Source organism: Schistocerca nitens, chromosome 1 (assembly GCF_023898315.1).
Source record: "Schistocerca nitens isolate TAMUIC-IGC-003100 chromosome 1, iqSchNite1.1, whole genome shotgun sequence".
Lineage (NCBI taxonomy): Eukaryota > Metazoa > Arthropoda > Insecta > Orthoptera > Acrididae > Schistocerca > Schistocerca nitens.
The window spans coordinates 355,458,216-355,484,586 of record NC_064614.1 but is presented as its reverse complement, the minus strand read 5'-3'; the positions used below and the strand labels follow the sequence as shown (position 1 = coordinate 355,484,586).

The window sequence follows — 26,371 nt, the reverse complement described above, 5'->3', positions numbered from 1 at the left end:
CTCTCCACCATCCCCACCCCTTTACCTTCTGGACCTGTACTCGTCAACATCCCTCAGGCCCAATGTCTTACTGCCATTGAACACTACCTCTCCCATTGTCCCCCAGACTCCAAACTCACTACCTCATTCCTCATACACCTCACTAACTTTACCTTACCCACAACTACTTTTCCTTTAAAGGAAGATACACAAACAAATCAGCAGCACTGCCATGGACACCCTGCATGGCACCCTTCTATGCCAAACTGTTTAACGGCCATATAGAGGAGACCTTCCTAGCCTCCTGCAGTGCCAAACCCATAGCCTGATTCAGGCCCACTGATGATATTTTCATGATCTGGACTCAGGGCCAAGACACCCTACCTTCATTCCTTCACAACCTCAACACCTTCTCTCTCATCCTCCTCAACCCACCTTCCTAGACATTGACCTCCTCCTCCTCTGATTGGTCCATTTGTACCTCTGTCCACATTAAACCCACCAACCACCACCGGTAAGTGTATTTTGACAGCTGACATCCCTTCGACAGCAACACAGCCTGGCCACCCAGGGTGGTGTATCTGCAGTGACAGGAACACCCTTGCCCAGTATGCTGAGGGTCTCACCAAGGCCTTCACAGAGGGGCTCTATCTCCCAGACATAGCCTGCAATCAGACCTCCCATGCCATTTCCCCTCACAGCCCCCATCCTCCCACCACCCCCAAGAACCAGCCACAAAGGAGTGCCCCCTTCATCACTCACTACCACCCTGGACTGAACCCCATCTTTCGCCGGGGCCTTGATATCCTGTCATCATGCCTGAAATGAGGGACAACCTATCTGAGATCCTCCCCACCCCCTCCTAAAGCGTTGTTCTGTTGCCCACTGATCCTCAATAACATCCTAGTCCATCCCTATGCCACTCCCAATCCCAATCCCAGTCCATTTCGACAAGGAACATATCCCTGTAGAAGATCCAGGTGCTGGTCCTGCCCAATCTACCCAACCACCACTTCCCATTCAAGTCCTGTGGTAGGTTTATCCTATCCTATCAGGGACTGGTCCACTTTGAAAGCAGCCATATCATTTATCAGCTCAGCCGCAATCATTGCTCAACATTTATATTGGTGTGACTACCACCAGCTGTCGAGCAGGATGAACGGCCACTGCCAAACTGTGACCAAGAGTGAAGTGGACCACTCTGTGGCCCAACATACAGCTGAACATAACATGCCTGATTTCAGTGGCTGCTTCACTACCCAAGCTATGTGGATCCTCCCCTGCACCACCAGCTTTTCTGAACTGTGTAGATGGGAGTTATCCTTACAACACATTCTCTGCTCCTGTAATTATCTCAGCCTCAACCGACGGTAACATACTGTTCCCACACCGTCCAGCCATCAGTTTCCATCCTCTCTGTCCTATCATCTCCTCCAGAATCTCATCTCCCACCCTCTGTGTTTGCCACCCTGTGCCAATGCACTAGCCCATCTTTCCCTGCTCCTCTCCTTTTTCTGCACCTCCCTGCCCCAACCTCCTAACACTGAACCTGTTGGCATCCTATTCCCTGCGCTCTCTCTGCCATACAGTGTCCCCCCCCCCCTGCCCCCTGCACACTTTTATTCCTTCCTCCTTCCCCACCCCCTCCAGATTGCTGCTTCCATCCCACATGATAGTTGCATTCTGGCCCGAGTTGCCAGAGTTGCCGGTCATATCTGCGGAGGTGTGCTTGCTTGCGTGTATGAATGGTGTCTGTTTCTCTATTTCCAGTGAAGGCCATGGTTGTGTGTGTGTGTGTGTGTGTGTGTGTGTGTGTGTGTGTGTGTCAGTGTCCTGTAATTGTGCCTGTATGCAACTTAGAATATTGTCTTTATGTTAAATAGCAACCTGTCTTTTCTTAGATTGTTGGTATACCTACCTGGAGTTCCCATTGTTTGGTTTTAACTAAACAGCAAATTATTTTTCAGCTCTGTGCAGCTGTTGGGGGACCTGCTTTATAGAATATCAGGAGTCTCTGGAAAAATGAGTACAGAAACTGCAGATGAAGATGACAATTTTGGTACAGAACAGTCACACCAAGTAAGTTGTAATGCAGCTAATTTTCAGTTCATAGCAATGCTGAGTTATACCTGTGGTTGACCCACAAATAATGAATGCTATCTGTAATACTTACATTGTCTCTAAATATATTGGTCATCTGAGTATTTTAATTAAGTACTGGAAATACACTCCTGGAAATTGAAATAAGAACACCGTGAATTCATTGTCCCAGGAAGGGGAAACTTTATTGACACATTCCTGGGGTCAGATACATCACATGATCACACTGACAGAACCACAGGCACATAGACACAGGCAACAGAGCATGCACAATGTCGGCACTAGTACAGTGTATATCCACCTTTCGCAGCAATGCAGGCTGCTATTCTCCCATGGAGACGATCGTAGAGATGCTGGATGTAGTCCTGTGGAACGGCTTGCCATGCCATTTCCACCTGGCGCCTCAGTTGGACCAGCGTTCGTGCTGGACGTGCAGACCGCGTGAGACGATGCTTCATCCAGTCCCAAACATGCTCAATGGGGGACAGATCCGGAGATCTTGCTGGCCAGGGTAGTTGACTTACACCTTCTAGAGCACGTTGGGTGGCACAGGATACATGCGGACGTGCATTGTCCTGTTGGAACAGCAAGTTCCCTTGCCGGTCTAGGAATGGTAGAACGATGGGTTCGATGACGGTTTGGATGTACCGTGCACTATTCAGTGTCCACTCGACGATCACCAGTGGTGTACGGCCAGTGTAGGAGATCGCTCCCCACACCATGATGCCGGGTGTTGGCCCTGTGTGCCTCGGTCGTATGCAGTCTTGATTGTGGCGCTCACCTGCACGGCGCCAAACACGCGTACGAACATCATTGGCACCAAGGCAGAAGCGACGCTCATCGCTGAAGACGACACGTCTCCATTCGTCCCTCCATTCACGCCTGTCGCGACACCACTGGAGGCGGGCTGCACGATGTTGGGGCGTGAGCGGAAGACGGCCTAACGGTGTGCGGGACCGTAGCCCAGCTTCATGGAGACGGTTGCGAATGGTCCTCGCCGATACCCCAGGAGCAACAGTGTCCCTAATTTGCTGGGAAGTGGCGGTGCGGTCCCCTACGGCACTGCGTAGGATCCTACGGTCTTGGCGTGCATCCGTGCGTCGCTGCGGTCCGGTCCCAGGTCGACGGGCACGTGCACCTTCCGCCGACCACTGGCGACAACATCGATGTACTGTGGAGACCTCACGCCCCACGTGTTGAGCAATTCGGCGGTACGTCCACCTGACCTCCCGCATGCCCACTATACGCCCTCGCTCAAAGTCCGTCAACTGCACATACAGTTCACGTCCACGCTGTCGCGGCATGCTACCAGTGTTAAAGACTGCGATGGAGCTCCGTATGCCACGGCAAACTGGCTGACACTGACGGCGGCGGTGCACAAATGCTGCGCAGCTAGCGCCATTCGACGGCCAACACCGCGGTTCCTGGTGTGTCCGCTGTGCCGTGCGTGTGATCATTGCTTGTACAGCCCTCTCGCAGTGTCCGGAGCAAGTATGGTGGGTCTGACACACCGGTGTCAATGTGTTCTTTTTTCCATTTCCAGGAGTGTATATAAGCTCTTTAAATGGCTTGGTTATTTGTAATTATATATTTGTAAAACTAGTTTTTTTACTGCTGTTTTCTGTTTCATCAGGCAATTATTGAAGCTCTTGGTGGTGGTCGACGTAATCGTGTTTTGGCTGGCCTTTACATGGGAAGGTCAGATGTAGCTCTTATGGTAAGACAAGCTGCCTTGCATGTGTGGAAAGTTGTGGTGACAAACACACCCCGTACGCTACGAGAAATATTGCCAACCCTTTTCAGCTTGCTGCTTGGATGTCTTGCAAGTACAAGCTACGATAAGAGACAGGTATGTTTCCTGCTGTTTTTAATTTTTCAAAGTAGATGTCACTGCTTCTGTTATGTTGATACAAGACTTATTGCCACTCGATAGCACGAGTTATAAATTTGATATTTGAAGTAAATAATGGTTTTATTGGAATTGTATCTACTTATGTAACTGCCATGAAATGTATCAATACAAGGAATTAGTAAAAAATTTGTAGAGGCACTAATATAGTCTTCTCTATTGTTTTTCATTGTTTTAACACTTCGGGCACACATTGTAAATGACTTCAAAAACCAGTGTAAACGTAATAATACAACTGAAGTGCGCCCTCTGTCCTTAATGTGCGTGCTATCAAAAAGACTCTTGTTATTTCAAAAAATCACTTCCACTGACATCCCTGCAATTTACAGGTTGCTGCGAGAACTCTGGGAGATTTGGTACGGAAGCTTGGAGAGCGTGTACTTCCGGAAATAATACCAATTTTAGAAAAAGGCCTCGAGTCGGATCAACCAGACCAGCGACAAGGAGTGTGCATTGGTCTTTCTGAAATAATGGCCTCTACCAGTAGAGACATGGTTCTGACATTTGTGAATAGTCTTGTTCCTACTGTCCGTAAGGCACTTTGTGATCCTCTACCTGAAGTAAGGCAGGCAGCTGCAAAAACATTTGACAGCCTTCATTCAACTGTTGGAGTTCGAGCATTGGATGACATTCTGCCTGCAATGTTGAATCAGTTGGTGAGTTTCCTGTTGAGGTATATTCTTTTGAATTCTTGGTATTTTCATAGCTTTTCAGTATTTGATATCATTGTGTTTACCATTTAGCAATAACTCAGTCAGATGTGCGACTTATTGTAGCTGTTTTTGTGGTTGTGTTGATTGTTATTGAAAGATATTTACATTTGAGATATAGAGAAATGACTGGGTTTATTGGGGGTCTTAGATTTAGAAGAAAAAAAAATATTCTAACCATCCAATTCTTTCAAGTCCATGAGGTATACAAAAGACATTTGAGAAGTTAACGTGGGGTGTGTCTCCTTTACAGTGGTTGTCATTTTTCATGTAAAAAACTCTTGAACCAAATAAATTTGTTAAGTAACACCATAAATTTAAATGATGGAAACAGCTGACAACTCATTTTAAGTAGACAATTTTCAATTCAAAGTAGGTCATAGACTGAGGAGTCTGCTGTATAATATGATGATTTAAAGTGCTATGGGTGAAGTATTGGATAGTAGAAAGCAGCAACATTTAAGGCATGGTGATTGAAGATGAAGAGGGAGAGGGGGTACAAATTACCTCCTTCAATGTAACAAAAGTAGGTTTTGTTTGATATGTGAATTGGTAAATACTGTAAAATGTGTTATTGTAGGAACTGTAGCTACAAACACCATAAACATTGCGTAGGTATAGAGAGGTCCCTCAACTTTAAAATATTCACTGAGAGATTATGTATGTGAAATTGGAATGTTCCTGTTATATGCCCAGCCAGATTTTTCATTATGTAGTTGATATGTGGTTTAATTATACATCTGTTGTAGTTTGTTGATCAGTGTTTCTTTGTTACAGCTGACAAGCTTTGTAAGTAAATGCCATGTGCAAAATTTTGTGGTGTATGTAAAGGTAGGTGTATCTGTTACCAATGAGAAATTTCATGGGTATACCTATTTTGTTTTGTGCTTATCAGTGTCATCCACCTTCCAGCAGATCAATCTACAGTGATTTTGACTGTTGTTTTTTTCTTTATTTTCTACAGAATAGCCCTGATCCAAAGATCGCTGAATCTACTTTAGATGGATTACGTCAGGTTATGGCAATTAAATCAAGAGTTGTGCTACCTTATCTGGTTCCCCAGCTGATAGCGCCACCTCGGGTGAATACCAAGGCTTTGTCGATATTGGCTTCTGTTGCTGGTGAAGCTCTTACAAAGTACCTGAACAAAATTCTTCCAGCACTGCTCTCTGCTCTTTCTGCCGCTCAGGGTACGCCACAGGAAGCTCAGGTTAGTGCATTTGTAAAATAATGGTAAATATGATTTGTGTGTCAAAGTATGTAAACACTAATTATTTTTGTAAGAGTCAAAGATCTAGGATAATTTTATAAAAATTGTTATTAACAAATGGTGAAGAAGTGCTGCCATGACAGTTTCCTGGTAAAGGCATTACTTAACATTGTTATAAACTGATTAAGAAAGGTCAGTTTAATAAATGAAGTGGATAGACTGCTGATGGTAGTCTAATCCTGTATGATTGTAAGAATGCTAAATGAACTGAAAAGAGAACTTATACACACAAAGCTCAGAAGTATTGTTTTGGTGGGAGGAGGAAAGGGGAGGGGGGTCATATCGATGCTTTTATATTTTTGTTTATTTGAATTTAATAGGGAAACATTCCACGCGGGAAAAAATATTTAAAAACAAAGATGATGTGACTTACCATATGAAAGCGCTGGCAGGTCGATAGAAACACAAACACACACATTCATACACACAAAGGGTAAGGAGTCATTCCAATCCCAGGAGCGGAAAGACTTACCTTAGGGGGGAAAAAAGGACAGGTATACACTCGCGCACACACACACATATCCATCCGCACATACACAGACACAAGCAGACATTTTCTTATTTATTTATTTTCCAACTGAAGATTCAGACTAAATGCCAAGAAACTGATAACTTCCATAATTTTGCAGCTCAAGTTGCTTGTGAATCATTGCAGTTTTGCAAGCACTTCTCCATTGTAATTTCTCTTCTCTTATAACAACATGCTTACAAAAGAAAAGACTAGTTTACTTTTAAAGAAAAAATTCTTAACATCTGTTTCCATTTGTGTACATGGTCAAAGGTTTCTAATATTTCATCATAAAGGACTATATATTTGGTATTGTTACTTGTCCCTTTGCATTGAAAGCAATTTTCTTCTATTCTCTTATCGACCTTTTGCTTTCAGTGAAACAGCTACCAATTAAATTTGACAGTGAAATTACCGAGAAACCAAAATATGTATTTTTTACATATCACCTGTTAGCATTATTAAAATAACACAATCTCTAAAATATGGATCATACTTGCCTGCTTTACATTCAGTCAAATTATGTAATACCATGAAAAGGCAAATAGCTTACCATTCCTTTGTAATGGAAATTCACTTGTTCAGAATCTGAATTAGTGATTTTCAGAAACCAATACCTTATTACTTTCCCTTACTGTAATTATTCTACCTACAAAAGTGCAGACTTAATAGAAATATCTTACAGTGCTAATTAGTGTAGGGCTTCCAAAATAATGTAGCCACTTAGGTTTTATCTTGTGTCCAATTAACATAGGAAACCATCCTTCTAAAGACACTGATGAAACTGAGCTGTGGTTGAGGTGTTCAGTGTTCACTCGCAAAGAGCAGAGTTCAGATCCCCATCTAAGCATCCAATATTTAATTTTTTTTGTGGTTCACACAAATCACTTAAGAGAATAACAGGATGCCATTGTAAAGGCATACTTGCCCATACCTGTACAATTTTAGCTAGTTATCCACCGCTGATTGCAGGTCGTGATAAGTTCTGATCATCTTTTTTCCCCTAAATGCTGTTACTGTTACTCTCTCTCTCTCTCTCTCTCTCTCTCTCTCTCTCTCTGCTCATTGCTGTTATTCCTTGGCGTCAAATAACGTAATTGTTTAAATTTATTTTTCTGTTTAGGTTTATGTATTTTTGAGACAATCTTTGTGCAAAGGACAAAATTTTCTTCCCATTTCAATCATTCACCTATTCATTGTTAAACAGTTAATTCCTTAAAAGAATACTACTCAACAGATCATGATTTCAACATAGTACCTGCTGTTAAAATTAGTCACATTCTTTACATTCACATACGGTATCACAAAGTGTTCCAGTTTGACAAGATGGTAGCAGCATATTTTGGAGATGTGTCTTCCATTTTAGTTGTGGACAGTTCAAATGTGGTACATACTCGATTTTAACATGAATTCAACATACTTTTTAGGTTGTGCATTTTAGTTTGCTGCAGAGTTGTTATATCATCCTGTTCTAGTTTAGCCTGCCATACATGTCTGCTCTAGCATTTTACTCTCTTAACTAGTGACTTCCCTGCCTGTGCACAGGTGTCATTAAGTGTCTACGGTCAGACAAATTGTTTGGTGTAGTGCTCAGAAATTATGTATACAAACCTTTCTCATGAATCAGTCTGCCTTTGAGTGAAAAGTGTATCAAAATTGCTACAGTAGCTCCTGAGAGTAGCCTTCACATACTAACAGAAAAACACTATGAAGGCCATGTGTAGATAGAGGCACCCTAGATTATATTTGTTTTTCCCACACAACCTGAAAATCACATCACTGGATGTGGGGCGATAATGTTTCCCCCATTCTTGTAGCACTGATTGTTGTACCTTATATTGTTCCCCTTTCAGCTGTTCATGTTTGTAGGATCTTTGTGATTATCTTAACCAGCTTTTTGTAATAATGTGCCATTAAGCCCTGAGGTACAGCAAAAGCTTTTATTTTGGACAGAGGTAGTTGAGAGCGCCATGCCTTACTCGATTTCCACAACTGTACGAAGGTACAGCGGAAGTGGAGGCTGTGCATGGAAATCAGGATCAATCCTGAGAATAGCAAATTGGCAACAAATGACCACTTCTTATGACCTCGAGTTTTTTGCAACCATCACACCACCACCATTGAAGCATGAAATCAAATTCACGAAATTCAACAGGTTCTGTTAATGAGAGAACCATTTGGGGTGGACTGAAAGGAGATCATCTTCAATTCAGAAGACCTGCTACAGGTCCAGAACTGACCACAAAACATCACAAAACTCAACTACATTTCACAAGGGAAAAAGCTGAGTTGCAGATAGGTGCAACAAAAAGATTCTCACAATTATAATTATAGCTTTTGGCCATTAAGGCCTTTGTCAAGAAAACACACACACACACACACACACACACACACACACACAAACGCAACTCTCACACATGACTGCAGTCTCAGGCCACCACTGAAACCGTACTGCGAGCAGCAACACCAGTGCATGATGGGAGTGGCGACTGGTGGGGGTAAGGAGGAGGCTGGGATGGGGAGGGGAAGAGGTAGTATGATGGGGGTGGCAGACAGTGAAGTGCTGCAGTCCCTCTCGAAATACACCGAGGATCTCACTGAAGCCTTCACTGAGCATGATTATCCTCTCTTGTACAAAAACAAATCTCCCATGCCTTATCTTTCCAGTCTCCCGCCACATCCCAAAGTCTCATTGTCCGGCCACAGAGGAGCATTCCCCTCGTAACTCAGTACCACCCAGGACTGGAGCAACTGAATTACATTCTCTGCCAGGGTTTCAGTTACCTCTTGTTGTGCTCTGAAATGAGAAGTGTCCTGCTCACTGTTCTTCCCACCCCTCCTACAGTGGTATTCCACCATCCACCGAACCTACGCGATATACTCGTCCATCCTTACATAACCCCTGCTTCCAATCCCTCACCTCATGGTTCATACCTCTGTAATAGACCTTAATGCACAACCTGTCCCCTACATCCTCCCACCACCACCTACTCGAGTGTGGTCACTAACATCACATATCTCATCAAAGGCAGGGTTACCTGTGAAGCCAGTCAGGTTAGTGCATTTGTAAAATAATGGTAAATATGATTTGTGTGTCAAAGTATGTAAACACTGTGTGGCAGGACTACCTGTGAAGCCAGTCAAGTGATTCACAAGCTAAGCTGCAACCATGTGGTGCACTCTATGTAGGCATGACAACCAATGAGCTGTCTGTCTGCATGAATGGCCACCGATAAACTGTGGCCAAAAACCAAGTGGACCACCCTGTTGCTGAACACGCTGCCAAACATGATATCCTTCATTTCAATGACTGCTTCACAGCCTGTGCCATATGGATATCTCCCACCAACACCAGCTTTTCTGAATTGCGCAGATAGGAGCTTTCCTTGCAATGCATTCTACATTCACATAACTGTCGGTGCGCAGGGTAGCCATGTGGTCTGAGGCGTCTTGTCATTGTTCACGCGGCTACCACTGTCGGAGTTCAGAGTCCTCCCTCGGGCATGTGTGTGTGTGTGTGTGTGTGTGTGTGTGTGTGTGTGTTTTTTGTCCTTAGCATAAGTTAGTTTAAGTTAGATTAAGTAGTGTGTAAGCCTAGGGACTGATGACCTCAGCAATTTGGTCCCATAGTCCTTACAACAAATTTCCATTTTCCGCAACCATTCTGGCCTCAATCGTCATTAGTCACTGTCCTCAGCCATCCAGCCCCGTCACTGTTCCCATTCCAGCACTACACAGGCGTCATTTCATCACCACACACAGTGTTTTTATTTCTCTCCTTTTCCACTACTTCCCCCCCCCTCCTGCCCTCCCCCTCCCTCCCCACCTCTTCCCTGCCCTCCGTCTAAACTGCAGCACTTCACTGTCCGCCATTCCCACCATACTATCTCTTCCTCTCCTCATCCCAGCCTCCTCCTTATCCCCACCAGTCGCCTCTCCCATCATGCACTGGTGCTGCTGCTCGCAGTGTGGTTTCAGTTGCCTGAGACTGCAGTCGTGTGTGTGTGTGTGTGTGTGTGTGTGTGTGTGTGTGTGTGTGTGTGTGTTGACAAAAAGGCCTTAATGGCCAAAAGCTATAATTATGAGAACCTTTTTGTTGTGCCTATGTGCGACTCAGCATGTCTGCTATATGGTGAATAGCAACATTCCTTTTCTAAAATTGTTACATTCCATCCTGGATTTCCCATTATTTGATTTTCGCAAGGGAAAATTACAGCTGGAGAGTACAACAATGGGAGCTATTGTTGTTCACTGAGAGCCGTGATTTGGCTTGTGATTTGCTGACGGTAGAGAGAGAGCCAGGAGAAGGCTTCGAGGAAGGCATTCCCCTTGTACATTCTCAACCAGGATGCCCTTTCAGGATGGTTCTCTGGTTGTGTAGGCAGGAATCAGTATAGCTGCAAGGATGGTTTTTTCTTTGTGGAACATGGGAGCCCTGCAGCACATGTGGAGAAAATCCTTTTGGAGCATGTTGTGCATTTGGTGGTTTTACACTAATACATGATGATGTATTCCCACCTGTTGCGAGTATTGTTTAAGATTTCTTTGATGAAATGGAGATTTGTGCTATGGCTTGGCCTGCTCAAAGCCTTGATTTCAATTCTTTCGAACATGTATGGGACCAGCTGGGGCAAAGAGCCATCAGCACTGTTCTGATACCCTACAGAATCAACAGTAGGCACTCGTGAAATAACTGGGAGATGATTCCTTAAGAGGACATTTCAGCATTAATCAAGAGCATGCCTGAAAGGTTGGATGGCATGATTAGTGCAAGAAGAGGTAATACACACCTTTGAAGGTTCAAAGAAAGGTCTGTGAAATGAATTGTGAAGTATAGAAAACCAAAACAAAAGTGCATTACCTTCAAGAGCTTCCTCAAAATTTCCTTGAAGTGTGAATCTATTCATGTTACACACTCTGCTTAATTTGTGTATAATTGCCTTTTTTTCATTGTTAGACACTTAGCTGGGGCCATATCATAACAACTAATCATAAAATATTAGATTAGTGTCATAAATGTGTCTATATTTTAAAGTAAAGAATTAAAATAAAATTTTTAAGGGATCCAAGTATTGCATTTTTCATGCCAGCTAGCTTATTTGAAACTCCTACATTTTTTATCATTTTAACTGCACTCATCTCAATTTTTTTTCAATGGACACACTGAAGTCTTATGATGTCAAGTGCTTAAAACAAATGCTGTAAGATTCACTTTTTCCTGTAAGAGTATATTGAAGTAATATGAAAAGGAAAGTTGCCACTCACCATATAGCGGAGAAGCTTAGTCGAAGATAGGCACAGCAAGAAGCCTGTCACAAATAAGAAACTTTCGGCCAGTGAGGCCTTCGTTAAAAATAGATGACAGCCAATGTGGCTTCAGTTGCCAGAGACTGCAGTCATGTGTCTGTAAGTTGCATTTGTGTGTGTGTGTGTGTGTGTGTGTGTGTGTGTGTGTGTGTGTGTGTGTGTATCATCTAGTTTTGACAAATGCCTCACTGGCCAAAAACTTCTTATTTGTGACAGTCTTGTTGTTGAGCCTATCTACAACTCAGCATTCCACTATATGCTAAGTGGTAACTTTCCATTTCATAATATTGTTGCATTCCATCCTGGATTTTCCATTATTTAGTATTTTGAAATAGTTGTTTCCAAAGTTTTAACATGACTATAAACCTACTACCAATGAAATTATATTTCAGGAATTGGAATACTGTCAGGCCGTGGTCCTTTCAGTAACAGATGAAGTAGGTATCCGTACAATAATGGATCAGTTGATGGAATCAACTCGATCAGATAAAGTTGAAGTACGCCGTTCATCCGTGACACTACTGTGTGCGTTTTGTCGGCACACGCATGCTGATTATTCCCAGTATGTTCCACAGTTGCTACGTGGCCTTATTCATCTTTTCACTGATTCCAATAAAGAAGTTCTTCAGATGGCATGGGAAGCTCTGAATGCTGTTACAAAGGTAAGAAAGACTGGCCTCATGAGTTTTAACTTTTAGTATTTTTTGATTTCACGTAGGTAATTGTTTTCCTTCCTCTGCTTCCCCCTTCATTGTAACAGTTGAAATTATTACCCATCCACTGTTTTTACTTTTGCCTTATATTGAAAATATTGGAAAGCAGTACATTATTATTTTTGTAGATCTACACTACTGGCCATTGAAATTGCTACAGACACGAAAATTAACTGACAGGAAGAAGATGCTGTGATATGCAAATGATTAGCTTTTCAGATCATTCACGCAAGATTAGCGCCAGTGGCGAGACCTACAATGTGCTGAATGAGGAAAGTTTCCAACCGATTTCTCATATACAAACAGCAGTTGAGCGGCATGGCCTGGTGAAACGTTGTTGTGATGCGTCGTGTAAGGAGGAGAAATGCGTACCATCATGTTTCCGACTTAGATAAAGATCGGATTGTAGCCTATCGCGATTACGGTTTATCGTATCGCAACATTGCTGCTCGCGTTGGTCGAGATCCAATGACTGTTAGCAGAATATGGAATCGGTAGATTCGGGAGGGGAATATGGAACGCCGTGCTGGATCTCAACGGCCCCGTATCACTAGCAGTCGAGATGACAGGCATCCTATCCGCATGGCTGTAACGGATCGTGCAGCCACATCTCGATCCCTGAGTCAACAGATGGGGATGTTTGCAAGACAACAACCATCTGCACGAACAGTTCGACGACATTTGCAGCAACATGGACTATCAGCTCAGAGACCATGGCTGTGGTTACCCTTGATGCTGCATCACAGACAGGAGCACCTGCGATGGTGTACTCAACGACGAATCTGGGTGCACGAATGGAAAAACGCCATTTTTTTGGATGAATCCAGGTTCTGTTTACAGCATCATGATGGTCTCATCTCTGTTTGGCGACATCACTGTGAACGCACATTGGAAGCGTGTATTTGTCATCACCATACTGGCGTATCACCCAGCGTGATGGTATGGGGTGCTATTGGTTACACGCCTCGGTCACCTCTTGTTCGCATTGACAGCACTTTGAACAGTGGACGTTACATTTCAGATGTATTACAACCTGTGGCTCTACCCTTCATTCGATCCCTGCGAAATCCTAAATTTCAGTAGGATCATGCACGATTGCATGTTGTAGGTCCTGTATGGACCTATCTGGATACAGAAAATGTTCAACTGCTGCCCTGGCCAGCACATTCTCCAGATCTCTCACCAATTGAAAACGTCTGATCAATGGTGGCCGAGCAACTGGCTGGTCATAATACGCCAGTCACTACTCTTGATGAACTGTGGTATCGTGTTGAAGCTGCATGGGCAGCTGTACCTGCACAGGCCATCCAAGCTCTGTTTCACTCAATGCCCAGGCGTACCAAGGCCGTTATTACGGCGAGAGGTGGTTGTTCTGGGTACTGATTTATCAGGATCTATGCACCCAGATTGCGTGAAAATGTAATCACATGTCAGTTCTAGTATAATATATTCATCCAATGAATACCTGTTTATCATCTGCATTTCTTCTTGGTGTAGCAATTTTAATGGCCAGTAGTGTATATGAAACTATGAAATGATTACATATCATTAGTTCAACATAATTGAGTAAAGATGTAATTTAGATGTTACTACCTCATGGGGGGTACATTGTTTTTCCAGATGGCTGACATATTTTCAGATTGCAGCTTGACTTGTTTAAAACGAAACAATAAAAATAGATGAGTTGTATTGGTAATAATTAGTATTAATTGCAATACTTTTGTGGAAATCGATAAATGCTGTCATGGATATACAAAAAATTAGGATTAATATTTTTATATTGTTCTAAAAAATGAAAGTTTGTTTCATAGACCTTGGATCCAACACAGCAAACAGCCCATGTGGGAGATATAAGGCAAGCTGTAAGATTTGCTGTAAGTGACTTAAAGGGTCAAGAACTGCTGCCTGGATTTTGTCTTCCAAAGGTTGGTACTACAGCATAAACAGTTATTTGTATGAAAACAGAGAATAATGTGGTGAAAACTCACCATTAATTTTTATTGTTCTTATAGGGTATCACACCCATACTTCCGATTTTCCGTGAAGCAATTCTCAATGGTTTACCAGAAGTGAAGGAGCAAGCAGCACAAGGTCTCGGTGAAGTTATTCGCCTGACCAGTGCTGAAGCTTTGCAACCATCTGTTGTTCACATTACAGGTCCATTAATTAGAATACTTGGAGATCGTTTCAACTGGAATGTCAAAGCAGCTGTGCTAGAAACATTAGCATTGTTGCTTGCGAAGGTGAGTGAAGCTGCCTATGTAAAGATTTATTTGCAAAGCAGTGTACTCAAAGTGATTTTCTAACAGACCTACTTAATTTCATGTTAAACTGTAGGTTGGGGTGATGTTGAAGCAGTTTCTGCCACAGCTGCAAACAACTTTCCTGAAGGCTCTGAATGATTCTAATCGCCAAGTTAGGATAAAAGCTGCGAATGCCTTAAGTCATCTAATTGTTATCCATACTAGAGCAGATCCATTGTTTACAGAACTTCATGCTGGTGTTCGGTCATCAGATGATCCTGCAATAAGGTATGAATTTAGACTTATTTCCTTGAAGGTTTAGTTTTGTTGAATAATATCTGTAAAATCCAAGACAGGACCAGATGATCCATGCATTAAAACATTTTTGACCAGTTTTAATTCATCACATTCCTTGAAAGTGTTGCTCTATTTATTTTCACATAACTCTGCATTCTCTGTTTAATAAAGAGAAACAGGTGAATTTGTTTTCAATTTGTTCATAAGCTTTTACTTCCAGATTTGAAAATTTAAGATATAACTGCCCACATTGATTCTTAGTAGTTAATTCACATTTATTGTTGTAATCAGAAAAGGGAAAATCCAGGATGGAATGTAACAATATTGTGAAATAGAAAGTTACTACTCACCATTTAGCGGTGTTACAATTGTTTTGTCCACCTTGCCACTTCCACAAATATTGACCATGTCTCTTTAAAAATGTGTACATAAATGATTGAGAGTAATAGTATAACACCAGGCATGTTTCCATACTGCTCTCCATAATTAACACTGTGATAGGCAGAGAGCCACTACAAAATATGAAATACGCTAAATGTCTAGTGCATATTGTGAAGTGCTTGCAGTAGACGGGGGTGGGGGTGGAGGGGGGGGGGGGGGAGAGATGAGTCTACTGTCAGATTCTTCATACTGTGTACTCTATTTCTCCTGATACATAACCCTCTCTTCCTCCTTTACCTTGTTATATGCACATCACTCCAGTTTCAACTTTCACTGAATTATAGACTTGTACTAACATTAAAATAACTGTACTTAATGATATACTATCATAATGTAACTTTTTAAATATGAAAATCTTTTATGATTATGCTGTTAGTATATTACCCATACTACACACTGTTGGAAGAGGATCTTCACAGAGTTGAGAGAAATATTTCTCCCACCTAATATTTTGTGAATTATACACACTCTAGAATCAAACTAAGTAGTGTTTCTTATCATCATCATCATCATCATCATTTAAGACTGATTATGCCTTTCAGCGTTCAGTCTGGAGCATAGTCCCCCTTATAAAATTCCTCCATGATCCCCTATTCTGTACTAACATTGATGCCTCTTCTGATGTTAAGCCTATTACTTCAAAATCATTCTTAACCGAATCCAGGTACCTTCTCCTTGGTCTGCCCTGACTCCTCCTACCCTCTACTGCTGAACCCATAAGTCTCTTGGGTAACCTTGCTTCTCCCATGCGTGTAACATGCCACCACCATCTAAGCCCATTTGCCCTGACTGCTACATCTATAGAGTTCATTCCCAGTTTTTCTTTGATTTCCTCATTGTGGACACCCTCCTGCCATTGTTCCCATCTACTAGTACCTGCAATCATTCTAGCTACTTTCATATCCGTAACCTCAACCTTATTGATAAGGTAACCTGAATCCACCCAGCTTTCGCTCCCATACAACAAAGTTGGTCGGAAGATTGAACGGTGCACAGATAACTTAGTGTTGGTACTGACTTCCTTCTTGCAGAAGAGAGTAGATCGTAGCTGAGCGCTCACTGCATTAGCTTTGCTACACCTCGCTTCCAGTTCTTTCACTATGTTGCCATCCTGTGAGAATATGCATCCTAAGTACTTGAAACCGTCCACCTGTTCTAACTTTGTTCCTCCTATTTGGTACTCAATCTGTTTATATTTCTTTCCCACTAACATTAATTTCGTTTTGGAGATGCTAATCTTCATACCATAGTCCTTACATTTCTGATCTAGCTCTGAAATATTACTTTGCAAACTTTCAATCGAATCTGCCATCACAACTAAGTCATCCGCATATGCAAGACTGCTTATTTTGTGTTCACATATCTTAATCTCACCCAGCCAGTCTATTGTTTTCAACATACAATCCATAAATAAGATGAACAACAGTGGAGACAGGTTGCAGCCTTGTCTTACCCCTGAAACTACTCTGAACCATGAACTCAATTTACCGTCAACTCTAACTGCTGCCTGACTATCCATGTAAAGACCTTTAATTGCTTGCAAAAGTTTGCCTCCTATTCCATAATCTCGTAGAACAGACAATAACTTCCTCCTAGGAACCCGGTCATATGCCTTTTCTAGATCTATAAAGCATAGATACAATTCCCTGTTCCACTCATAACACTTCTCCATTATTTGCCGTAAGCTAAAGATCTGGTCCTGACAACCTCTAAGAGGCCTAAACCCACACTGATTTTCATCCAATTTGTCCTCAACTAATACTCCAACTTTCCTTACAACAATACTAGTACCTGCAATCATCCTAGCTACTTTCATATCCGTAACCTCAACTGTATTGATAAGGTAACCTGAATCCACCCAGCTTTCGCTCCCATACAACAAAGTTGGTCGAAAGATTGAACGGTGCACAGATAACTTAATCTTGGTACTGACTTCCTTCTTGCAGAAGTTTCTTGAAACTGTTACTTGAAGTTACTTGAAGTGAAGAAGGTGAAGGAAGTTATAATCACTCAAAAAATATTCCTGGACTGACTAGAGGTTTCAACCCTGCATGTTCGACTCTGCTGTAGAACACTTGCGTACATAGCTGCTGCTGAGGGGAAGTCAACAAGAAGTGTATCGCACAAATCGGATATGTGACAAAAATGAACGACAGACCCATCGGATACCTTTTATTGTGTCCCCTTACACGCAGTTATCATTGTTAGCAAAGTGATTATTGCCAAGTGTTAATGTACACCATTTTCTTTCCAATTCTTGCTCTAAGGGGGATAAGCAGGCTGCTAGCTTGTTGACGTACACTTACTTAAGTATACAGCTCTAAAACTGGTAGCAAATACTGTGCAGATGATATTTTTATAGGCTGGTACGCTGATATTTTTTCCAACTATATAATGATACTTTCTTTCGGTATATTGAGGGCCGATGATAATATCAATATATTGGATTCCTGATATTTTTAAAAATATCAACAATCCTAATAGGGAGTCCATATTAAACTGTAGGTAGTCCCCACCCCAAAAGTGGCTGGGCAAGTCAGTTCTAGGGGCATACCATGTCTAGCGAAGCACTGTAGCAAACTAACTATACTTTCAGCTGTCTGCAACCCTAACTTTCGTTTTGACATAGTCTTAGTTACCACGGGAGACATTTTTATTTTGGAATTTCTCTCCTCATAATTGTTAAAATATCAAGATTTTTGTGGAGCTTTGTGGATCATTAATAAGCAGAAATGTATGCTATCTCCTATAGATGATGATGATTTTTATCTTTAGGGCACTCTGCAGTTGAGTCATTAGTAGGTGACAAGTCTGATTAAAAGATTTACAATAATTTTTTTCTTATGGAAACTCCCTCACAGTGAAGAACTTGTTCTTCATGCACACAGTTTTGTGCTTCTCATGGTCTCCCAACATCTGAAACTATCATCTCAAAGGCACCTGTCTCTCACAAGTGTTGGTGGAGTCTTTTAAATGCTTTTACACGAGGCACTTTCTGCCTAAAGTTGACATCCTGTTGCAGTATCCTCATACACTAGACGTATGTTATTTCACTCACTGGGTACATTTTTTCAATGTGATAGTAGTTATTCTGAAGGTCATACAAGTGAACAAAAGGCAATAAGTCAAAAAATATTAATCAAGCATTCACAAAATGTAACTAAAGGTGAACAAACTAAAAGCAAAATCACAAAACATCTGTAAAGAAGAATGTAAGTAAAAATACACATCTGATACCTGTTACATAATTAGGGGTCACCACAGGGAATTCATTTCATAATGAGGTTTGCTACAAGTTACCCCAAATGAAATTCTCTGCTATATCTCTGATTTCCAGACAAGTTTTAGCATTTTTCCCTGACAAATTTTGAGATCTCAAGGGCAAGTCAAGACATAAATTGACAAAAAAAATTAAGGACTTCTGTATTTTTAAATGTGTGAGCAAAAGTCTTGAGTATCAATGTCAACACTTTTTGTGTTGAAATGTTTTTAGATGAAGAAAGCAAGCCAAATGGTATATATGTTTCTTTAAGACCACTGATGTTATTTTATTTCAATAAAAGGAAACATCAAAATGCAGAATTAATGCACAATGATCAACCCATAGACAGGGTGAATACATTTAACTACTTGGAGACGTGGTTGTGCAAAAATTGGTCTTCGGACATGGAAATAAGATGCAGAATAGAGAAGGCTTGCAGTGCATTCATGAAATTGAACAAAGTGCTCACTAGCACTGACTTTGATCTTAACCTCAAGACTTAGATTTATGAAGAGCTATGTATGGTCAGTGCTTTTGCATGGTGTGGAGAATTTGACATTGAAAGTGAACACCTTGAACAAGTTGGAAGCATTTGAAATGTGGTTATATCGAAAATACTTAAAATCCCATGGGCAGCAAGGAAAACAAATGAAGATATCTTGAGAATAGTAAAGAGAGCCTGCGAACTGCTAACCACAATCAAACGTAAGAAAACAGCTTACTTAGCCCATGTGATATGAAATGGAAGGTATCACCTTCTTAAACTGATAATCAAGGGGAACATTGAAGGCAGAAGAGGAATTGGCAGGAAAAAAATGTCATGCCTCCACAACATCACACAGTGGACAGAAACAGTGGTGACTTGATCCATGCTTGAAGAGATAGAGAAGACTGGGCAAATGTGATTGCAAACATCCATTAATGGATATGCAGCAGCAGAAGAAGAAGAAGAAGAAGAAGAAGAAGAAAAAGAAGAAAACAAAACACATTCGATGACAAAAATATGCATTTCCTTGGAGTCGCAAGACAGATTTAGAATACTTTCTCAACAGGTGACCACCAATAAAATGTTGGTTTTACTATGTTTGTTATTTTCTGTTATTACCCACTGTGTTATGTCTATTATTTTACAGATATTGTGATTTTTCCTTCAAGAAATACATGAGTACATTGCTTACAAACTGCCACAATTTTCTTCTTCTTATGATCCATACTTTTTAATTTATAAACTACTTTCAAAGTGTCAGAAATGTGCTAGAATAAATAAAATGACTATAAAATGCTGCATTGTACAATGTACTTCTGGCGAGACAGTCACAATTCCTGAAATCCGACACCCGTGTCCTCTGGCCCAAGGGGCATCACAGTCTTGGGTCCACAGATAAACCACAAAAATCTGCAGCATTACGCCACACACTAACAGACCCAGCCTGCGGGCAGATTTGTGAGACTAGACCCGACGGGCAGGACCTGCACATTAGTGGGAAACAAGGAGCTTCAGATTGGCAGGCCCGATCCATTACGAGATACCCACAGAAATGGCCTGCGGTTTTGGCCTGTCATGGAAGTCAGTTTGCGTAGCCAGCTATTCATGTGTCACAGACACCATGTTGATGAAATGAGACAGCGATTATAAATCCACACAACAGATAACTTGCATGAATAGTCTGAGAATCAGTAGTAATGAGGATAGGCAGAAACTCACCATGAAGATGATTGCTGAACCACAGGCAGGTGCCCAGAAAAGACAATCGCACTCTCCCAACTACATTTTTGGTCATAGCCTTTCTCAGAAAATGAGAGCATTCACACATTCACGTAATCACTCAAAACACATTTCTTGCACACATGACCACTGTCTCCAGCTGCTTTGTCAACAGTCTCTTAGAATCAAATCCAAACAAAGTACTCCTCACGCCTCCCTGGCTCTTGTCAGCAGCTGCTAGGCTAGTGACAAGGAGTGGTGGCAGCACTGACTACAAGCTGGGGGGAGTAGTAGAAAGGGGAGAAGTAAGAACGGGGGAGTGTGGAAGCAGCGCACATACTCAGCTGCGCTGAGCCAGCAATATTGCATGACTTCTCAGTAAACAAACCATCTCATCTACTGAGACAAAAACAAGATTTTTTCAGTTCCCCCCCCCCCCTCCCCCCTTAAATTTCCTTTATATTTTCCTGACACGTATGAAATTCTCTGATTTCCAGAACTTTTGGCAACTCTGATAGTGCTAATGAAGGATTTTCAGGCCCATTTTCATACGGATCTTTTGTAATGTTTCATTGTCAGGAACATACCCCTACATTTAAGGGCACTAATTTATAAACAGCCAGCATATGATTGATGCCTGTATCATATTTACCATTCTTTGCTGGATATGTGACCCATATCATGTTCTTAAATCCTGTCTTCTCCTGCAATTATATTTTGAGTTGAATAATTTGTCTTACTTTTTCTTTTATTCCTAACTGTTGCTGATATACAAAATTCCCCAGTCATCCCAGTGCCTTTAACAGACGTGAGTGCCACCCCCCCCCACCCCCCCCCCATCCTGCTCCCCCTACCTCACCCACCTCAGATGTGGTCAGCAGAAGTTCTCCTGCCCCCTCGCCCCATGCACCTCCCACTGTTGTTTTTAGAACCTTATATCACTGTTGCAATTTACTGAAATATATGCTAAAAAGGCATCTTTGTTTCATTTCTCTTTCTGTTGAAAGACATTTTAAGTGTAGCTGTTTATGATACACATTGTTTCCTTTGCTTGTAGAGAAACAATGCTACAAGCTCTACGAGGTGTCATTACTCCAGCAGGAGATAAAATGACAGAACCTCTTCGGAAAGCTGTTTATGTGACCCTGACTGGCATGTTGGGACACTCTGAGGATGTGACACGAGCTGCTGTTGCTGGGTGTTTAGGAGCTCTTTGCCGCTGGTTGTCACCTGAACAGCTCCATGCTACCCTTACAGACCATTTGTTGTGTAAGTATCACATCTTTTCTATGGTTTATGCACATATCTGTGTGATTTTTTTAATAAATACCTCAATTTTTGCATTATTGCAATTGTAATGAATATAGCAATACAGAACTTCTTGCCTTTTCCTTCTTGAACAGTACTGACTTACCTAATTATTTGTTTTACAAAATAGAAATATATCACCCCTGCTTGTTCAATATGTTTTGTGCTGGGTGATTTTCTGAAAAATGTTGGGTATATTAAAATTACAAACAGTTTTCTTAAATCTTTTTTTGTAAATTGTGGCACCAGAGCACCAAGACATTATATTTGTTTATATCCATGTGCTCTGGAGGAGGACTCAAGTGTGCTATTTCACTCATATTTTCTCTGATATAACTCTACATCCCACGCCATACCTCTTGCCTTTTTCATCACTAACCTGCATGTTCAATCCCAGAGAATGTTGTAAAACATTTGTATTTTGAATCGGTTCTGTTTCCTTCTTGCTCCCTTGTTCACATATTAAATCTCTGTTGTGTTTTACTCCTGTCATGCATGTTTTCCCAGTTGCTACATCTTCTAATTTTCTTTAACACCTTCTTCTTCTCATTTTGTGATTAAGTTTTGGACAAAGAACATATTATTCAAAAATCTTAATGTATGCCCATTACCGAGCATTTGAAAAGTTGTGTTTCATCAATTCAAATGATTGGGCTGAAGTATCACAAATGAAACTGTATAAAATCATTTTTATAGTTTAAAATGGCTATGTGTAATAATAATGTTAGTGTTTTGATGACTTGATTTTTCCCAGTGCAATGATTTGTACTTTGGGGCTAGCTTCCACACAGAAATATCTTAAAACCATTTGAGTGGATTGAATTTTATTTATGTAAAAAATAGCTGTATGATATATGTGCACTCACTTTCTTCACTGTTTGCAGATGATGATGTTCCTATGGACTGGACACTTCGTCACGGAAGAAGTGCAGCCCTTTCTGTTGCTCTTAAGGAAGCAGCTCCTGTTGTTTATACTGATGACTATAAGGAAAAGATATGCAGGGTATTGTTGGGATATCTAATGGCAGATAGAGTAAGTTTATGTAGTTTCTTTCTGTAGTTATGTTATCACTTTTTTTTAAAATCGGTAACCATTGTTAAAGCCAGCAGAAATCATAGCTGTTTCTGTCGTCTAAGCCCAGTTCAATGTCATGAGCAGCCAGGTTAGAGCTATTGTTGCTGCTGACAGTAGTAGCTCTGTGTATTAAATTTCACACCTGTTCCTTGCAAATTTAATCGTGTATTCTTCTTACCATACTGTATATGCACAGGAAGCAAAATTTCATAAAATGAGTGAAGGCAAGCACTCACCTGTTGCAGATTGACACGTGGAGCATGCTAGCTTGAAAGCTAGTGTGAATGCTGTTTTGTGTTATGTGATTCTGTGCACAATGCATCAATCTACTATAGGTGAATGGTTGCCTTTCCCTAATTTTACATATTGCTTCATCAAGAACTTTGCAGTATTGTAAGTAAAATTTCATTATTTGCTGTCCTTGGTGTTGCAATTTTAAGGGTGAGCAGTGTGCTTAAAAATGTAGCTTCCAAGAGTTCCTAGTAGAGAACATTGATACCAGTGTAGTTAAGAAATTATTACCTGCTCACATCAGTCCTAAATATATCTTCATCTTACAGCAGAGCATTCTGTAAAATCAGCCATTTTTTCCAATAATATAATGTTACAGTTTCATTTCAGATTTCGGATCTAGTGAGTATAGAACTTATAAATAGTATTCTAGCAAAACAAGATAAAATGTTAAGTGCAGGCATATATCAAATACATTTCTCCATTTGTCATACATTTACGTCAGTCAAATGATGAGATTTTTACACACCACCTCCAGCTTGAGAAAAGAAAAGTATATATAAAAAAACAGTACCTTCTTCCATATGTAATTTGTGTATCAACCATCAACGAAGCATTATAAAAGACCAATCATGCACATAATTAGCATATTTTTAAACATTGTAATGGAATTTATATCCTGTTACACCTGTGATAGTCATATTCTCCATCTCCCCCTCCCCTCCCTATAGTCATATTCTCTCCCCCCCCCCTCACTCCCTCCCTCCCTCCCTCTTTCTTTGTTAACTAGAACAGAAATATATATTGAAAATCAAAATGTTGAAGTTTGATCATAGGTCAGTGTTTGGATTTTTGATAATGCTGAATGTATGTGAATAATATCGAATTATCATGTCTAGCAAAGCACTTTGGGCTTCAAACCAATCTCCAAGTTGATGGCAGCTGTACTTTCCTTACTTGAATCAAAACACATTTCTCATTTATTCCTCTTAAATAAAACAGGTTCCCATTGCAATGAATGGTGTCCGTGGCTGTGGCTATCTCTTCCAGCATTTGATGTCAACAGGACAACAGCTTCCACAACAACTTCTTGTACCATTTGTAAGGGTAAGTACACTTGTAACTAACTGTTTCTGGAATTGTGTATTAGAGTGTATTTGTAATGCCATTAATAGTTATTTGAAGCATTTTCGATTTTGGTTTAGTAGTAGACTGTACTGAAACTTGGCTGTGTGTGTCTAGGGAAAATAATATAGATAAAAAAATCATGATTTTCAGAGGAAATGAAGCGTGATTTTGAGTAACAGTTAGTTTATTGCAGCCATACAATCATTTAAACAGTCTTAAAATTTATCATTTATTTTGGCATCCCAGTTGCACATGTATTTTTCTTGATGTAACTAGTTTCAATCAAAGTGGATCATCTTTAGATTATTGTAGTTACGTAAGCAACACATAGTGTCCATGTAGAAATACAACTAAGGATTTTGACATTGTTCATATGTTTGCTTCCATATGAACAGGATGGGTTTTTTGAGCAACTATGTAGATCTGAATATGATCAACTTTAATCAAAAGCAGTTATAAAAATAGTGTAACTGAGACAGCAAAATAAATGGCATATTTTAAATACTAAATTTTTACTGAATCTTCCATGGTGAATGTTGGCAATAGTGTTTTACAGTATCCTTTGTACTAGCATTTTGTGTAGATGATGTGCAGAAAAAAGTCAATTACCACTTTGAGAAAGGAGAAGGAAGTGGAAATCTATAGAAAAGTGACACACATTGCAAAGATGTCAGATGTGTATTTTGTGATCTCTAGGGAGCAAGGGGATGAAGTGACAGTTCAGTGACCACAAGGCAGCTAGAAAGAGGGCAGAGCAAACAGCCATTCACGATCTTGTCCAATCTAGCAGTGTTTCATTTTGAAAGGAAAATATCAGTTGTAGCAAGGACTCTTCATTTATGTGAGAAAATATGTTTACTCTGGTTCTACTCCCGTGAAAAAACTAGAAGCAAATTGTCATAATCCAAACAAACATTTAAGCATTTCTTTTACGTTTGCAGATGTGTAAATTAACTGCAAGTAACCCCACTAAGTGCACAGAAAGGATCTATTGGGGAAAAGAGCAACATGTGCTCAGAAACTGCACATTGAAATTAGAAGCTTTTATCAGCAGTGTTGGCCACTGTAATAACACGTCGAAAGATCATCGAACTGAGAAGAAACAGTCTTGTTCAAAATCTTCATGACATGTAGACATAGCACATGCTAACATCATTACCGATAAAGACGATAAACAGTTTTTGATCAAGCAGTGGCTGAAAGAGTGTCAGGGATCATGCGTGCAGTCAGTCATCAGTTACTTGAGAAAGAGCAAAAAGCAGAGGCAGCTGGGAAGAGGCTAGAGCAGAGCAGAAATGAAATTCAACAATTCAGTAACTGATTTATTTATCAATTTATAACACAAATACATTTGAAAATGGAAAAAAAGAAATCTGCTACTCATTATATGCTGATAATTTTACTCAAGTTTCAGTTGTTTAATTTGTTATCATTCAGATCTTTCTGACGATTTTTTCTCAGAGTAACTTGCCAAATTGGTGACATCAATTTCAAGCAAGGTTGAATCAGAGTGACCTGAGTTTGGGGAACTTCCAGAAACATAGACTGATAACAATTTTGGGGAAAAAAAAATTCCATTACCACAAGTAAAAAAGAGCAAAGCACCACACAGGTGTTATACTCCTTTGCAAGCATTTACAGCACCACTCTCCAGAATTTGTTGCATTTGCATTATTTGTTCTTAATTTGTCTTCTGATGGTCATCACATTGAATCTTGAGGCAGAAACATCAGTTGAAAATAGTAAAAGGGTTGAAGTTGGAATTGATAAAGTGCCAGAAGTCATCAATAATGGGATCAAACAATTTGTTTATAATAAAACAACAATTTTTTTGCCTGATTTGTGTGGAGCGACAAGTTCATTAAGACAGATCCCTCACATGGACATGAAAATTAAGATCCCCTCTGCCCTCCTGGACCCCTTTCAAAATCCTGGTGCTAGCGGAATGTTGAGGCACTGGTGCTTGACTTGATGTCCAGCCCCCGTAACAACGGGCCGCAGAAGTTCTGGCTTGATGATTGTGAGTGGCAATGTCTTTTGGAGTCACCGTGATGCCCTCTGCATCACTTAGTACTGTTGGATCAATGTGTGTTGGTGTAGAATTGATGAAAGCAGTGTTGAGCCAGTTCCTCCACTTCCGGATATGCTAGCTTTAACCAGTCTACAGAATGTGCATGAGAACCCA

General features: G+C 40.7%; 1 protein-coding gene across 1 annotated transcript in view; it reads left to right on the top strand.

Moving 5' to 3' along the window:
- LOC126248822 (eIF-2-alpha kinase activator GCN1) overlaps positions 1–26,371 on the top strand; it is a 282,568-nt gene that overhangs the window by 242,358 nt on the left and 13,839 nt on the right. Inside the window, exons 29-39 of the mRNA XM_049950239.1 lie at positions 1,947–2,058; positions 3,713–3,928; positions 4,318–4,644; positions 5,663–5,908; positions 12,176–12,445; positions 14,308–14,421; positions 14,509–14,739; positions 14,834–15,027; positions 21,502–21,713; positions 22,637–22,785; positions 24,061–24,165. Coding sequence (XP_049806196.1) covers positions 1,947–2,058; positions 3,713–3,928; positions 4,318–4,644; positions 5,663–5,908; positions 12,176–12,445; positions 14,308–14,421; positions 14,509–14,739; positions 14,834–15,027; positions 21,502–21,713; positions 22,637–22,785; positions 24,061–24,165 — 2,176 coding nt within the window. The remainder of the gene's footprint in view (positions 1–1,946; positions 2,059–3,712; positions 3,929–4,317; positions 4,645–5,662; positions 5,909–12,175; positions 12,446–14,307; positions 14,422–14,508; positions 14,740–14,833; positions 15,028–21,501; positions 21,714–22,636; positions 22,786–24,060; positions 24,166–26,371) is intronic.